This window comes from Chionomys nivalis, chromosome 3, assembly GCF_950005125.1.
Source record: "Chionomys nivalis chromosome 3, mChiNiv1.1, whole genome shotgun sequence".
Taxonomy (NCBI): Eukaryota; Metazoa; Chordata; class Mammalia; order Rodentia; family Cricetidae; genus Chionomys; species Chionomys nivalis.
In genome coordinates, this window is record NC_080088.1 from 60,903,621 (window position 1) to 60,921,651 (window position 18,031).

Genomic DNA, 18,031 nt, shown 5'->3' on the forward strand with positions numbered 1-18,031 from the left:
CTAACCAACCTAGCGGCCTGGAAGAGCTTTAGACCAACTGAGGCACTTGGAAAGGACGCTCTCCCATCTGCTGCTGCCTGCAGGCTGTGTGGTGTGCTCCAGGTTCCCAGTTTTGTGAGCTGTCGCCCATGCTCGGGCTGGACTCTCGTGATGCAGCTGTCTTTGAGCCATTTTTGCTCCTGTAATTAACCCCAGTAAAACTCACGGTTCACCAAGTTAGATTTTGGTGTCATCTGTGCTGTGGTGGGATCCCTATCTGGGGTGAGTTGATGTGTGAGTTGTGTCTCCCCAGTAAAGGTCTTATAAAACACCACCACCACATACACATAACAAGGAAAAGAAAGAATACTTAAAATTGCACATTGTGGTCATTTTCAGCAAGGCAAAAGAGAACCGATATGTACGTGAATAAGTGATAGCATGTAAATTAAAGTTACAAAGTCAGTCACATAGTCCATTTACGGAAATGTCTGTCCAAATCAATGGTGTGCCTTCAAAATCAGTACCTTGGGAGCAGCAATCATTCCAGCAACACTGTCAATCAATCTTCAAAACGTGCTGAGTCAGCTTTATCTCCCCCCCCTCCCCCATTCAAAGAAGACAATTTAGCTTGGTGAATCCCTTTATGCTCATATTTAACTCCAAATAATTTCTGGTTCTCTCAGAAACCAAATAAAAACTTGCCATTGACTAGAATGGTCGCAGGCTTCATTTTAGTTTTCAGATGAAATCCTGCTATTCCAGGCTGGTCCCAAGCTCCTGGGCTCAAGTGAGAGGCTAGGACCATCAGCGCAGGTCACCACCCTGGGCTTTAAGGGCTCTTGAGACTCCTGAAAATGGAGTTCCAAGCAAGACATGAAGTCAGCTGTGTCGCTGGATGAGCAGGTGAAGGCACCACCCCCTCGGGGCAGATCGGGAGAGCTGCATCAGTAAAGACCATGGTCCATCTGCTTCTGTCCTGAGCACAGCGACAGAACAGGCCTGATGTCCTCTAAAGCTATTTCCTCCCTGTCCTCAGCACCCAGTTGGTCTGTATTTCCTAGCGTGTCAGAGAGATGATGTGTCTAGTCTGACCAATGAATAGAGGAGGATTCCCTCACCTCCCTGGTACCCTGCTGGTGCTCCTGTCTCCTCATCCACCGAGGGCAGAGATGAAGAAGCCTACATCTCCGGTGCCCGTGCAGAGCCCCACTCTCCCTCTGACTTGTATCAGACTGTATCGTGGACTGACGTGCATTTAGAGTGTCATGTCACTGAGGCTCGTGGATCTTTATCATAGCAGCAAATGGGCCCTGACTGATGCAGAACCAGAGTTGCCCATGTCAGAAGAGTTCAACCGCAAACTGATACTGCCTTTTGGTGTACCAGCCTTTGTGACATTCGGTGCGCGGGTGGTATTTGAAGCGGGTGTTGTTTGCTCCATCCGACTTCTTAGTTCACATGCCCTCTGTCACGTCTCACCAATCAGCACTCACTAGGTTCTCCTGCTGGTCGCTGCTAATCCTATGAGATGTCGCCTGCTCCTAGGGCTTCCCCCAAGTGAATCCAATGTATGCCATATGGGCCATACTTCAAGTCTCCACACTATAATGGGGCCTTCTTTAACAACAATAGCCAGGAACACAGGTGCACACATACATGTGTACACACACAGAATTGCTGTTGTTGTTACTGTATTATCAAATAAAAGAGAAAGAAAGCGACTTTGATATGGCTCCATGACTCAGCAAGCAAAGATGTCTGCAGCCAAGCCTGATGACGAGAGTTTAATCCCTGGGACCCACTACACAAAGTTATCCTCCAGCCTTGACACAGGCTGATATGTATACCATCACATGTATATACTTCCCTTGGCTGAAAAAAAAATGAAAAATTCTTAATATTTTATTTTTGTTTAGGGGTTTGTGTGTGTGCATGTGCATGTGTGTGTATGCGCATGTATGTGTGCATGCATGTGTGTATGCGTGTGTGTATGCACATTTGTGTGTGTGTGTGTATGTGTGTACATGAAAGCAGGTGCCCAAAGAAACCAAAAGAGGCGTTGGGACCCTCTTGAGCAGGGATTTCAGAAGGTTCTAAGTGCCATGTGGGTCCTGGGACTCAAACTCTGGTCCTCTGCAAGAGCAGGAGAGCTTTTAACCACTGAGGCATCTCTTTGGTCCCAAAATAAAGTATCTTAGAAGAAAAAGAAATTAGGCTGCCCCTTATTCTACGCCATTTAGGGAACCACTCTCTCCCTCTTAAAAGGAGGCTGCGGCCCCTGTCACTCAATGAATGATGGGATTATTCTCTGCTGTCCACTCAGTTCAGCCCATCAGACAGGGTCTAGAGAGATGGTGCCAGCCCCAGCCTCGTGAGATGGGCTGCTTTTCCAGGAGCACAGCCAGCAGGGGACCCCTGACCCCAAGGGGGGTCTTCCTTGCTACCTGCCCTTTTTCCTGCATATGACTTTCCTAAGAACACCTCAGCAAGAGTTAGGGGCTTAGGCTTTTGTTATGGAATATTAGTTGAAGATGTGTTACAGTCATTTATGCTGGGGAATATTTGTTTAATGATGCAAAGATGTGCTGCATTCCTTATGTTGCATTTGTTTAACTCTGTGAAGCTATGTTACTTTGCTTGCCTAAAACACCTGATTGGTCTAATTAAAGAGTTGAATGACCAGTAGCTAGGCAGGAGAGAGATAAGTAGGGTTGGCAGGCAGACAGAATAAATAAGAGGAGAAATGTAGGCTTGGGAGAAAAAGAGAAAAGATTGAGAAAAGAAAAAGGAAGAGAGGAGGGTGCCAGCTAGCCACTGAGTAAGAAGGAAAGCAAGATATATAGAACAGAAAAAGGTAAAAGCCCAGAGGCAAAAGGTAGATGGGCAAATTTAAGTTAAAGAAAGCTAGCTAGAAACAAGCCTAGCTAAGGCCAAGCACTCTTAATAAGAATAAGTCTATGTATTTATTTGGAAGCTAGGTGGTGGACCCCCAAAGAGTAAAATAAAAACAAAAACAAAAAACAATTACAGGCCTTCCATGCCTCAGCTGAGAACTGGCAACTCTTTCTGTGGTTAAGTTTCCCTGAAAGAGCCTGATATGTTTCCAAGCTCCGGATGTGCTGGGCAGCTTTAGTGAGATTTCTGTAGTTCCCCTGCCTCGGAGTGAGGACAGCACAGAGAAGATCCAGGGCATGCCACCACCACACCAAACCTCTCTTCTCAGGCACCCATGTGAACCCCAACGAGACAAGGCTCAAAGGGGTTAAGGCAGGGAAGCAGATGGACGCTTGCTCTGGAATCCACCCAGAAGAATGAGAAAGAAAAATGCTCAAGGCCCTGGGCAGATCAGAGAGAGATCAGATCAGGCTGAGAGAGGTGTGCAGGGGACAGGAGGGGACCAGAAGAATTTGACAGGCGGAGGACAGAGTAAGGGCAGAGCTCTGGTTCTCCTGGCTCCGATTTGGATGGCGCCCCAGATCTGCTGTTGACTGGAGAAGGTGTCCTGCTAGGTCTGTGGCTCACAAAATGCCACATGGTCTCCTGAAGCAGCAGGGATCCACTCCTCTGAAATTCCAGGCTAGCGAGTGCCAAGAAGCGTTGCAGTTCCTGTGGGGCTTTAATTCTGCCTGCGCTGCCCACAGTAACTGACATAATCAGTGGAGGTGGCTCTTAACACTACTGCCCACACCCCCACCTTTGTCTCCTCAAAAGAATTTTTTTTTCATAAAAGTCTCATTTAATTTAGTACCCAGAGCTCCGTGCACTAGCTGGTAGGAAGTCCATTCCCAGTTCACAGAGACAAGAGACAAAAAGCACACCCAAGGCCACACAACTAGTAACTGTACAAGAGCAGGGTAACAGGGAGTTTGCATTAGTAGACTCTCCCAAAAGAGAGGTAGACCAGTTGGTAGACTGAAGTGAGCCTGCTATCTCTGGCTGGATCTCATTTATTTCTGTGCACCTTGTTCCTTGATTCAAAAGCCTTTTTGTATATTCTTTTTTATTTTAAGATTAATGCATTCTTTTACTATTGTTTAAAAATTTAAATGTGTGTGTGGTATATATATACACGGGTAATACAAACACACATGTGTACACTTCTGACGAGGGAAGGCTTCACCTGGTTTTTATATGGGTGCAGGGGATTTGAACTCAGATCCTCATACTTGCACAGCAAGCCCTCTTACACAATAAGTCACCTTCTCAGCCTTTCTTCCCGTATCTTCTAACAAACATGGTTTCAAATTCACTTCGGAATCTGGGAATCATAATGATATAACTAAATATATAGCTGAATATATATACACATATATATTCAGTTCTGTTCTTCTAGAGAACCCTGACTAATAAATACATAAACCTTGTGCGAATGAGCCCCTGGCAGGCATGTTTAGTCATCGTAGAAACCTGCAATATGTGGGTTTTATGTGACAGTTGTTAATGTGCCACCTGAGGTACCATCTGCGCCACCTGTCTCTGGTCAGGCTACTGGTTCATCAGGTGACTCCTTCCAGGAGGACTCCCGTCAGGATCTCTTCATGCAGTACGGTTAGGCGTGCACACAGGCATACATTACAAGTGCAGGTGGCTAACGCCCCCCGGGGTTCCCCTTCAGTTTGGGGAGACAGGGACCAGGAGGTAAATTGTGACTCCTTCTCCCTCTGGAAAGGGGTCTTGAGACAGGTGTTCTGTAGTCTCTCAGGCCCTTCAAAAAACGCATCGGGCCTTGCGCTCCTGCATGGCTGTGAATCCAACCTCCCTGCCTTGGTCCTCTCTCCTCTCCCCTCCTCCTCTCACTCCTTACTGAAGTGGTAGCTTGTGAACATTTACTTTCCAAGGGACCTAGGCTGAGGTCTGATCAATGTTACAGCTACGTGGTCTAGCTGGGGTTAAATACAAAAACTTTGGTCCTATGAGAGGCTCAACCTGCTTTCCTCCTGCCTCCTGCCCACAACACTGAGCTATTTATTCATTTTGGTGTCCCTGACACTGAGTGTACAGTTTCCAATTTTTGTAATGACCCCGGTCTCTTTTATCCTTCTCTGTAAGACGGAGCCCATCGGAGGATGCTCTTGAGTCTTCTGTGTATTATTTTTGGCCTTGGTGTCATCTTATTCAAGCTTTGTGGCTATTCCAGCTCACTGCCTTCTTCTTCAGAGCGGTTGATCTTAAGCCTGCTGTGCAGAATTCAAAACAGCAAAAGCAGATGCAGGCAAAGTCTTCTGTGCCAGGCAGAAAATGGTCCCCAAGATGCCTGTGGCCTGTTTCTCAGGCCCTGCCAATGTCCCCTCACTTCAAAATGAGTTTGCAAGTGTGATTAACTCAAGGCGCTTGAGCTGGGGCTCAGTCTAGGTTATCTGGGGTCTCAGTGCAATCGCACACCTCCATGGACGATGAAAGTGAAGACGGACTTCACACGTCCCCAGAAGGCAATGCATGGCAACTGTGACCTCTGGTGCTGGCTTTGAATTGCAGTGACATGGTCACAAATCCAGGAATGCTGGTGGCCATCAAAGCTAGACAAGGCACAAAGCAAATTCCCCCAGGGCTTGTGGGGGAGTTCAGAATCGCTTCTTGGCCTTGGTTTTTGACTCAGTAAGACTGATCTGAGATTTCTGTACTCCACAGCCATGGGGGAAAATGCATTTCTGCTATTTTAAGGCATCTGTGCTGTGTGATTAATTACAGTAGCCACAGGAAACTTCATGAATACAGGTTCTTCCTTAAAAAAAGCCTTCAAGAGATGGCAGCTGAGGCCAGAGAACTACAAGTTCAAGGCCAGCCTGGGCTACATAGTGAGTTTCATGTTAGCCCCGAACCACATAAAGACCCTATCAACAAAATAAAAACAAAACAGATCCTCAGGGATCACTGCCCTCTGTTTTTCATGAATAGTTGGCTTTATTTCACCAGCCCCCCACCTCAGCCTCCTAAGTGCTGTTACTAAACCATGTCCAGCTCAGCCTGTCCTTTCTGTACTTTAGTTTATGAGTATTGATGTCTGCCTGTATGTATGGATGTATAAATACGTTGTCTGGCACAAGTGGAGGCCAGGGGAAGGTCTCCAATCCTCTAGAATGAGAGAGAGAGAGAGAGAGAGAGAGAGAGAGAGAGAGAGAGAGAGAGAGAGAGAGAGAGAGATATGCTTGTGTGTGGTATAAATCACAGTTCATCTGTGGAGGTCAGAGGACAACTTGTAGGAGTTGATTCTGCCTTCTACCCTGTGGATTCTGGGAATAAACTTGGGTGGTCAGGCTGGTCAGCAAGTGCCTCTCCTGGGCCATCTTGCTGGCTCTTTTTGTGGTTCTTCTATTCCCATGTTTACTCCAACCCCAAGTCTGCATTCTTTAAAAGTGTCTAAAGGTGCTTGGACCCTTGTTCTCTAGGCAAAGCTAGGGTTTGTTTCCAGACACCACGAATGAGATCTGGTCTTCCAGAAGAGAAGGTTCTAAGCTCTAGCTGACCCCGCATGCCCTTCTCAGCCCTCAGCTACTCTAAGCTTTCCCACCTAAGATGCAGGTGTTTTATAAAATGTCTTCACAGTATATTCAGCGCGGAATCGTGGGTGGCACCTGTTGAAGATATGAAGCCCATGCCGCAGGCAAGGTTAGCATAGCATCTCAGGAGAAGAGTCTAAAGTGGTCCAGCAGTCCATCTCTCCATGCTCAGTGGTGGACTGGAGCCTGGGCCAGGGGCTGAACTTACCTGGAAGCCTGGCCCCCCATGCTGGATGCTCATGATGAGTGCCAGGCCCGGCTCAGGGGAACCAGGAGTTCTGTCTTCTGTCATTCAGCTGCAAAGGTGTCAGGGAGCCGGGGACTACACATATTTTTGACACTAGTCACGGTTAGGCAATTTGTTGTAATTTATTTTCTTCTCCCCCCCCACCCTCTTTGATAAAGGGTCTTGTTGTACAGCCCAGATTGGTTTCAAGCTTTTGATCTTCCTGTCTCCATCTCTTGAGTCCTGGGATTCCAGGTGACTACCATGCCCGGTCAGTTTATTTGACTCTTTAACTAAAAAGCACTTCTCCAAACGGTAACAGCTTACAAATACACATTCCCACTGACCCTGCGTCCCCCTTCTGAGAACTTATCTGCTGGTATGCATACAAACAGAATGACTCACTGCAGAAGAAGTGTCTGTAATAGCACGAAAATCAGAATGAATCAAAATGATCGTGAGACTGATTAAATAAATTATGGTAGCTTCAGGCACTGAGACATAATGAGGAAACTGTGTGAGCACCATCGTGGAAATGCTTCCACAGCATCTTAAAGGAGAAGGCAAGATGCTACAGAGACTGTGTAGACAGAGCTGCATTGGTGGATGAGAAGATATAAGAACCCCCTTTCCTATCTGTAAAGAGATGGCTGCCGTATGAGTGAGAATGGTTACCTCTGTGGTGGGGACGGGAACCAAGCTGATGAGGACAAGGAAGAGAAGGAGACTTTTACCCCACGTATAATTATACTTTGTGACTTGTAACCATGTGAGTATAGTATATACTTTAAAAGAAATAAAGTAAGTGTTTATTGTGGTCCTTACAGTAAGAACTCTGGTTTTGGTTCTCCACATCTGATTGTCTTAAGGCCACCTGATCATTCTGGTGGGCTGTGGGCTGATGAGGTTGGGTACACGTAGAATCCATAGCCACACCCAGTATCTGTTCAGACTTCAGACCAGAATGTAATTTCTGGCGCCCAAGGCTGTGGTAAGACCAGTTGTGGGGTTTCTCATTGGTAGAGGCAGTTTCCAAAGGTTCTGAGATTCTGGTCCCCCATCTCCAGGGTGGTTTCTAAAAAGGAGGAGTCCAACAAGGTTCTAATAGGGCGGCATCAGCTGTTCCCGGCTCACGAGGGAGGAATGGTGGTATCGATCTCGGGCAGCAAAGTCTGTGTTCTCCTGGGTAAGCTGAGTCATTTCCATGTCAACCTTGGCCAGGGATGGTGCCAAGATGATCTGCTCCCGGGCGGACCTCAGGCTCCTTCAGGGAGAGACAAAGGATAGGGAGAAGGGAAGAAGCAGCAGAGATGAACACTGGAAGCTAGTCTTCCCTGGAGAGGGACACTGTGACATGCCAGCTGTCCTAACGTTTAGCATGTGTGCAGATGTTTAAAACATAGCTGTTGAGAACTATAACTATAGCCTATGAACTCAAAGTAGGAGACACAGGACCAAGAGAAGGGAAGAGAGTGGCCTTAACTGGGACATTAAGTGGATCAGCATCCATCTATACTTTCTAATAAGAGATGCCCACACTACAGATAGGGTTGTGAGAGCTGTCACTTCCCTTTGCTCCCTTGTCAGATGAGACAAGGGAGTGGCAAATCTCTGGAATGGAGAAGAGCGAAAGGAGAAACTACTTTGATTTGTTAGAAAGTGAGTTGAGATGTTACACAGGCTGCTGGGGATAAAGGTATCCATAGTGTTCCTACAGCCAGCTCTGCATACTACAGCGCCACCTTTCCAGGCAAGACGTGCCTGCGGCTGCAATCATGGCAGGGAGACTGTGGGGGTAACCAACTGCCTTTGGATTGGACTTGAGGTCCTCTCTGCAGAAAAGAATTAAGGCTTGGCACCATAAACCTGATCGGAAGACATGGCTTAGAAGGTTACAGGACCCTGGGAGGAATCTATTACTGTTGTTTTGCTAAAGAACATGTCGAACTGCCTTCTAAATTTATTGCTTTATATACACAGATTAGTGCTGCCCTCAACCTCAGCCAGAGAAGCATCTCTCCGCAGTGGGCATCAGTTAACACAGAGACTCATGGCTGTTCAAAGTGCTGAGAATAAATGCCTAGTGAGCAGTAAGCCCTAAGGGAGACATCTGTGCCAATCCTTGTCACCAAGGCTGAGAGAATGTAAGGAAGAGAGCAGAATGAGGGAGCCAGAGGGAGGGTGCCATGAGATGCTGGCCTTTGGACATGGCCATTGCACCCGTGAGCTCAGTGCAGCTGGGATTACTCAGTCAACAAGATCAAGATCAATGGACATTCCAGTAGGCAGCACTTATTGGACTCGGTGCCATGACAAAAAAGGAGAGGGCATGAAATGAGAAGGGGGATGGGCTGCAGGTGCCTGGGGGACTTGGTGCACATGATCAAGATGCATGGCTTACATGTATGAGATTATCAAAGGATAAATGAAAGAAATTCTATAAGAAAGGAAGGAAAAGAAAAGGAAGGAAGGAAGAAAAAGAGAGGAAGGAAGGAAGAGAAAGAAGAGAAGAAAGGAAGGAAAAAAGAAAGGAAGGAAGAGAAAGAAGAGAAGAAAGGAAGGAAAAAAGAAAGGAAGGAAGAGAAAGAAGAGAAGAAAGGAAGGAAAAAAGAAAGGAAGGAAGTTGAATGAGGAGTAGTTTCTAGGCCATCAAGCGGCAGAGGTAAAGTGCCCAGGCTTTGGGTACCAAAGTGGCAAAGACAAAGAGAAGCTCAGATTTGGTGTCTATGGCACTAGCCTCTGAGTTCAGGCGGATACACTAGTGAAGATCATGTTCCAGGCCTGTCCGGAGGACGGCATCGGAGGCTGAAGAAGGTATTGCTGCTGCTCTTAGTCCTGTCCCTCATCAAATAGTGGCCTCAGGATGCCTCTGTTTTCTTACCCCTCCATGGCCCTTCCAGGTCCACAGCCTGTTAGCTCGTTGAGTTCTCCCAGAGGTACAGATTTCCTCTGGACATCTTCTCCCCAAAAGAATCATCTACTTTACTCAGAGTAATGTTCAAGTGCTCAAATCAGGGATGTAAAACAAGATATGAAAAGCGATGTAAAAGATGGCGGTCTGAGGACACGAGGCTGTAGAACTTCAGCAGCAGTGCTGCCGCTGAGCCTGGGAGTGTCCATCGCACGAACCTGGCGCTACAGCCATCTGTTGAAAACGACCTAAATCAGTTAGGCTAAGAATTTGTGAAAACTGAATTTGCTCCTGTAAGGGTGGAATCTGCAAAACAGAAGTGGCCAAAATGCCACACTAGAAAATCATAAATGTTTTGTTGGTTTTTTTTTTTTTTTTTTTTGAGCAGGTAAAAGTCAGATGCATTCTTCTGGACTCAGGGAAAGCAGCTTCCTAGTATTGCTTGCAGACCCTCATACAGACAGCTGCTTGGGCTTCCAGGAAGGAAGACTTCTATAGGTCAGGGTTCACCTCACAGAGTAACCGTGAGGTACAGGTATAATAAAGGACAGAACACAGCAAATCCTTCTGCCCAAGCATACTTAACAGTGACTTGCCCTTGGTTTTGAAGGACGTTTTAGAAAAAGTCAAAACGACAGAGCAGAAAGCAAGGCTACCAGTTTCTATTTTTAAGCTACTTCTTGGCCCTTCTCTCTTCTAAACCATTACAGAACACACCCAGGAGCTGTGGTGAAGCCAGCAAGCTTGGTGCTGCCTCGGCCAAGCCCCCACAATCCACTTCACTAGTCCAGGGCTGCGTATGAACGAGGGGCTGTGTAGACTGACTTCTGTTCCAACCAAAGGGCTATCTTTCCCTAGGAACAGCTTCCTAATACAGTGACCTTGGAGGTGACATCCCAGGAATTCCGAGTGCAGCTGAAGGGACCATGGTGAACCTCGTGGCCATTTTTTAGGCTTTCCAGCCAGAAATGACTAACTATATTCTTTTTCTTTTTTTTTTGTTTTTGTTTTTTTGTTTTTTTGGGGGGGGTTTTTGTTGTTGTTGTTGTTTTGTTTTTCGAGGCAGGGTTTCTCTGTGGCTTTGGAGCCTGTCCTGGAACTAGCTCTGTAGACCAGGCTGGTCTCGAACTCACAGAGATCCGCCTGCCTCTGCCTCCCAAGTGCTGGGATTAAAGGCGTGCACCACCACCGCCCGGCCGACTAACTATATTCTTGTAAATCAATTATACCAAATATCCCCACCCGCATATTTGAAGTTTGAAATTTTGTAGGCAGCTTCTATACCAAACCTCTTTGTACTTAATCTGCTTTCTCTCAGTACTAGGTGATGGGGGAAGAGATCTGTGTAGGTGAGCTGTGACCTGAGCCACCCAGCCTCGTGCCTCAGACAGGAAGAAAGCAGCAATCTCTCCACACTTCCCACAGCTCCAAGGAGGACACACAACAGTCAGTAAACGCAGCCGATGGAGGGTTCTCATTCTCTTCCATGGGCCCTCGAATCTCTCGACTCCTCCCTTTGTTTCCACCCCTACACCTTTTCCTTTGTCGTCCCAAGCTATAGCACCAAATTCTCACTTCTTGTGCCAACTTGAAGAGACTGGCTGTATTTTCAGAGAGCTGTATCAGAAAGGATGAATGGGTAGGAGCTGGAGAGACGGCTCAGCGCTGAAGAGAAAGTTCTGCTCTCGTAGAGGATCTGAGTTCTGTTCCCAGCAATCAACTCAGGCAGCTTACAAATGCCTGTAACTCCAACTCCATGGGAATCGAATAACTCGGGCCGCCCCAGGCACCTACCCTCATGTGCATAACACTCCCCTTTCCAATGCATATAATTTTAAAAAATGGATGCCAGGGAATGCAGAGTGATGGTTCAATGTTCATGGAGTTTTGCTTCTGGAGATGAGTGGTGACGATGGCTATATGACAATGATTGTATTTAATGCCATGAATATGCACTTACAGATAGATGATTATGGTGATAATTTTTATGTGTGTTTTACCACATAAAAAAATCCTAAGAGGAAAACACAAAGAGAAAAAATGATTCTATGCTGACATCTGGAATCAGTGGGACCGGGTCCTAATCTTCATTAGTAGTGTCTGGGCGTGGAAAGTGCAGATATTTGTGCAAACACAAACCACACATCTAGAGTTTCAGAATCAAACCATCCAAATGAAACCAAATAAGCCCTGGGCTGCCTTCTGCTTGGACTTGCCTGGCCTGCAGCTTTGGCTCCTCACTGATATTGAAAGGGGAGAGAAGGCAGAAGTAGTTCTCAGAACCCTAAGGCCTTAAAGGATGAGGAAGTTTGGGCTTCCAACTAGGGTGGGAAGGAGCCTGAGGAAAGAGACAGCAGGAAATATTCTCTTTAGGATAAAGCTCCGTGTGTGTGTGTGTGTGTGTGTGTGTGTGTGTGTGTGTGGTGTGTATGTGCATGTGTGTGGTGTGTGTATGTTATGTGTGCGTGTGTGTGTGGTATGTGTGTGTGGTGTGTGTGGTATGCATGTGTGTATGTGTGTGTGGTATATATGTGTGTGTTTTACATATATGCATGTGTGTGGTGTCTGTGGTGTGTGGTGTGTGTGCGAGATGCATGCATGAATGCGATGGGGTGTGTGTGTGTGTGGTGTGTATGTGTACGGGTGTGTGTGTGGTGTGTGCGAGATGCATGCATGAATGCGGTGGGGTGTGTGTGTGGTATGTGTGTGTGTGTGTACGGGTGTGGGTGTGTGTGTGTGCGCGCGCGCGCGCGCACGCGCATATGGCAGGCTCACAGCAGTCATCCGTGTCCATGCTTGGCTTATAGAGTGGCTGTCACGAGTACAATGACACCCAGTTACCTTTGACCTGAAATGATAAACACGAGATCTAGTTTCACATTTCCTTAGGCTCTGATCTTGGGCATGATTAAGTATTGGTGGGAATGTGACTTAGACTATAAACTCGCTCAGCTCTGACAGATCAGCTCTGGTGACCTGTCACCCAGACTCCAGATAAAGGCTCGGCTCCTGAAGACTGAGGACATGAACCAAAGAGGACATGAGCCTGCTAGAGGTTCTGACAAGCTGAGCTGGGAGAGAGGTGTGGGGCACATTGAGGAGCAGGTGTTGGGTGCTGAGTGTGGAGGACAGTGAGAAGCACATGCTGGGTGCTGAGTGTGGAGGACAGTGAGAAGCACATGCTGGGTGCTGAGTGTGGAGGACCACAGTGAGGAGCACGTGCTGGGTGCTGAGTGTGGAAGACAGTTTTGAGGAGCAAACACCAGCCTCACTGAGTTTCTCCATTGTAAAGTTCTGCACCACAGTCCAGGCCCAAGGAACAAGACCCTTTGGCACTTCCCAAGACAGGGACACTCATCCATCCTTTCACCAGCCCCAGTGGGCACAGACCTGCAGGAGGGCATCAGGAGGGACTTCATCCATCGGAAAAAGCTGAAGTTCGAAGCAGAGCCTGTGGGGAAGATATGGGCATACATTTTGAGGATTTTTCATAGATAATTTGAACCCCAGCTTCATGGGGAGCTTGCACACCCCTTAACATGCTCACACACAACTTCCACATGTATGTACATACATAGAACTATCACGCTTTCCCACTTGACCCAAAGAACATTTGGTGTCATACAGCCTGGCAGCAGCCTGCCTCCTGCTCATGTACAAACTCATTTCTAAACTCCAAATTCCTTCGGAGGAGAGTGAGTGGAGCCTACGGCAAAGAAAGCTGCTTCCGCCTTAGGAATTCAAATACATTTGTATGACACTTATTCTTAGATTCACATGTGTGTGCTGAATGCGAGCTGTCCAGTCCCGGGACCACACACTCTGAAAACAGGGAACGTGGCTTTTCCGTCCTCATAACCTCATGGGATCTGGCACCTTGGAAGTTTCTAACAGGTGTTAAGTAAACAACATAGAAATGTTTGAAGTGAGGTGTTTATTTATTTATTTTATTTTTTATTTTTTGGATTTTTCGAGACAGGGTTTCTCTGAAGTTTTTGGTGCCTGTCCTGGAACTAGCTCTTCTAGACCAGACTGGTCTCGAACTCACAGAGATCCGTCTGCCTCTGCCTCCCGAGTGCTGGGATTAAAGGCGCGCGCCACCACCGCCCTGTTATTTGTTTGTTTTTTTGAACTGGCCAAATAACCTTTGTATATGACACACCAATCAGAATAAAGTTCAACCTTAAATATACATGTATAGTGAAATAGATATTTATATAACATTATTTATTGTTAGATATACACAACATACTATATGTTTATGTATAATATATTGATATATTAATATAAATAATATCAATATTATTACATATAATTACACATTATAAATCATATTTTAAATAATACATCATTACTATATTAATATTGATATCACATATAATACATTATATACAAATATATTTACAAATATATAACATTCATATGATTATATTATATAATAATTATTTTGTAATATATTATTATGTATGATACATGTTATATATTATACATTATATTGAATTTCAGGACAGTACAGGCTACCAAACCAGGCCCCATCTCAATCAAACAAATAAAAGCACCTTATTTGGGCTTGCTGTGGTGGTAAATACCTTTAATCCTAGCACTTGGGAGGTAGAGGCAGACAGATATTTCTATGAGTTTGAGGCCAAAATAGTATACATAGAGAACTCTAGGCCAACCTGGCCTACATAGTAAGGCCTTGTCTAAAAAAAAAAGCCAAATCTCTTTATCAACAATCTGTCTTAGTTACTTTTCTGTTGCTGCCATAAAATAGCATAACCAAGACAACTAACAGAAGGAAGGATTCCTTTGGGCTTGCGGCCCCAGGGAGTTAGAGTCCATCACCGTCACTGCAGGGGAGCATGGCAGTGGGCAGGGCTCCGGAGCAGCAAGCTGAAAGCTCACATCTTAAATCACAATCAGGGAGCCAAGAAACCAAACTGTGACGAGCATGTGGCTGTAAAACTATGTGTGTTTTCTGAACCCTCAGAGCACACACCTACTGGCACGCACGCCCCAGCAAGGCTACACCTCCTAAACCTCCCCAAACAGCACCTCTAAATGGGACCACAAATTCAGATGTCCAAGACTATGAGGGACATCAGAGGTTCACTCTAGTCCAGGCTGGCCTTGAACTTAAAGGTCTTTCTTTCTCTGCATTCCAAGTGCTAGGATTATAGATAGGCACACACCACTGTGCCCAGCTCAAATTATGTATGATTTTGGAAAATTAACCAAACATGATTTCAGAAAAGGCCTTCATCAGTTACATGAACAGATATAGTTGAAATCAACTACTGAGATTGTGTTTAATACATGGTCAGGAAATCAGCAGCATTTCAAGATGCTGACATTAAAATCTTGTCTTGGTACCCTGTGGGCTCCTGTGGTAGAGCAGCAGACACAGGCCTGCTGTAGTATGTGTAACTGCAGAGAGGAGAATCCTAATATACTCAGGTAACCAATATATATTCTATAAGAAGATGCAAAATAAAACAGCTACTAATTGATCTTACTTATATGTGACCATTTAAATTTTAAATTATCTAAATTATAGACACTGGCCTGAAATTTTATTTCATACTTTCCTGTGATTGACTTTCTGAGGAGAATGTTTAGATTTCCTAAGATGAGGCAATCATTGATGTAATCATTATGTTAATTAAAATATATTCTATCTTTAAAATTAGGTGATATAGGACCTCTTTATAGCATTACTGTTTTCCTAAGACATTCTTTTTAGTATATGTGTTCACTTTAAATATCAAAAGTGCATTTCTGTAAAAATATATATAACAAACTACAGTCATTCAGAAGAACTTTTTTTTAGTATGTCTAGACTGTTCCATCTGATTTAGTTAGGACTTGATATTAACTACTTTTTTTCTTGAGATAGGGTCTTACTGTGTATCTCTATGTGGCCTAGAACTCACTCTGTAGACCAGGCTGGCCCTGCACTCACAGAGATCTACCTGTCTCTGCCTCCTGGGGGTTGGAATTGAAGATATGTACCAAATTGGAGCATCATAGAGTTTTCCGGAAAGGGTCCCCAGTATGTGTATGATTAAACTCAGGGCCTTGGGCATTCAGCACTCCACTTGGTTACATCCGTAGCCCTCCAACACATCGTTTGAAAAATATTCCTATTTATTTTTAACTGTGTCTATATGTGTGGGTATGTTCACATGAGTTCAGGACTGAAGAGGACATTGAATGCCCTGGAACTAGAGTTGTAGGAGGTGTGAACCACCCCATGTGGGTCCTGGAAAAGGAGCTTTATTCTCTGCAAGCATAGAAAGCACTTTGAACTGCCAGGGCATCTCTCCAGTCCCCCCTTCAATGCATCTTTTCTTTTTAAAAAAATATTTTTATTTATTATTTGAGAAATGTATACAATGAATGTTTATCATACTTGTGACTTTCCCTCTCAACCCCTTCCAGAGGCAATTGTACCTTGCTACCCACCAGACTCCTAATTTTCTTCTTTAAATCCATTGAGTGTTGCCCAACTGCTCTTGGGAGTGGGCACAACCTGAGAGTGTGGCTAACCTACTAGAGGTCACACCATTACAGAAAACTGACTCTCAGGCTGGGTATGGGGGCACATGCCTTTAATTCCAGAATACGAGAAGCAGAAGCAGGCGGATCTCTATGATATGCCAGTCTTATCTAAGTATTGTGAATTCCAGGTCAGCCAGGGCTACACAGTAAGAACCTGTGCAAAAGAGAGAGAGGGAGAGAAAGAGAGAAGGAGGAGGAGGAAGAAGAGGAAGAGAAAGAAGGAGAAGGAGGAGGAGAAAGAGGAGAAGGAGAAGGAGAAGGAGAAGGAGAAGGAGAAGGAGAAGGAGAAGGAGAAGGAGAAGAAGAAGAAGAAGAAGAAGAAGAAGAAGAAGAAGAAGAAGAAGAAGAAGAAGAAGAAGAAGAAGAAGAAGAGAATTAAAGAAACTTACTTTCCCTCTCCCAGTAGCTTCTAAATGCCGATAGCTCTTCATCTAGTGGTGGAATTTTGTTCCTACCTCCTGCTGTCTATGCTGAGATTTTGTCTGCTTGAGCTTGCAATGAGTTTTGTACATAGTCACAGTCATTGTGAACATGTACATGCAAATGCCCTGTTATGCCTGGAAAAGTCTGTTCCCGTGAAGTTCGCTACCTCTCTTAACAATCTTTTTGCCCCTGTTTGGAGACAATCATGAGCCTTGGGGTGAGGAATGTGGTATGTATGGCCCATTTAGGGATAAGCAATCCAGTCTCTTATTCCCTAGATGTTGACCAGTTGAATATCTCTGTGTTCATTGCCATCTATTTCAAGAAAAAGTTTCTCTGATGAGGGCTGATGGGTGCACTGATCTATGGGTGTATCGATTAATTGTTAGGAGTTGTTTTAATGCTATGACTATTTAGTAGTATTAGGTTGTCCCTTGGGGCTTATGACCTATCCATTCATAGGTTCTTGGCCCCATTACCATTGCCACATATGGGTCCCATCTCATGGAATGGACTTTAGATCAAGCAGAAAGTGGCTGGTTACTCCCATAACACTTGTGCCGTTATTGCACTAGTGAGCATATCCTGCCAGGTCTGTTGTTGCTGTAGCTCACAGGGTTCACAGCTGGGCGGGCTGATGATTGCTTTCTCCTCCCTCCAGCACCATGATTCTCGCCATATTCCAGAGGGTAACCAAGAATGGTGGAAATCGCCTGTAATGGTTTGGGTTCTATATGGGATCTCGTGGACTAGGATTCAAAAAGAGGTAACCCATTCTGGTTCTAAGGTTTCTAATTGCTAGCCCATGGTATCTTGTTAGATAGAGTATTGTCCCCTGTTATAGGATGACTCCATTTTAAACTATTAAACTATTTTATATGTGTATATGTATATTTTATGAAGCTTCTACAGTAGTAAGAATGGCTTTTCCAAAAGTGATAGCAATCCTTCCCCATACTCCCCACTCTACCCTGCCCTCCCACTTCCCACTCCATTTAATCTTCCCTATCCCACTATTCTCCCTTCTTCCATTCTATTGCTGTATTCCATGTTTCCTCTCTTAAAAGCACACCCCCAGTGGTCCTTACTAGCTTCCTAAAAGCACACCCCCAGTGGTCCCTTACTAGCTTCCTAAAAGCACACCCCCAGTGGTCCCTTACTAGTTTCCTAACCTCTGTGGGTATTCCAAATGAGTCATACATATCTAGAGATTCCAAGCTAACATCCACACGTAAGAGAAAGCATGCCACATTTGTCTGTCTTAGTCTGCGCTACCTTATTTACTATGACTCCAGTCATTCATTTACTTGCACATTCCATAATTTCATCTTTAATAGCTGACTAATATTGCATTGTGCAAATGTACAATAGCCAGGAAATGGTGACATCCTAGGTGTCCACCAACTGATGAACAGGTAATGAAAATGTGGT

At 45.2% G+C, this 18,031-nt stretch overlaps 1 protein-coding gene across 1 annotated transcript in view; it reads right to left on the minus strand.

Moving 5' to 3' along the window:
• Window positions 1-7,399: 7,399 nt before the first annotated feature.
• The window catches only part of Slc12a8 (solute carrier family 12 member 8), a 155,717-nt gene continuing 145,085 nt past the window's right edge, over window positions 7,400-18,031 (minus strand). The window contains exons 12-13 of the mRNA XM_057765372.1: window positions 13,007-13,067; window positions 7,400-7,969 (exon numbers count right to left, since the gene is read on the minus strand). Of these exons, the coding sequence (XP_057621355.1) occupies window positions 7,807-7,969; window positions 13,007-13,067 (224 nt within the window). The 3' untranslated portion in view covers window positions 7,400-7,806. The remainder of the gene's footprint in view (window positions 7,970-13,006; window positions 13,068-18,031) is intronic.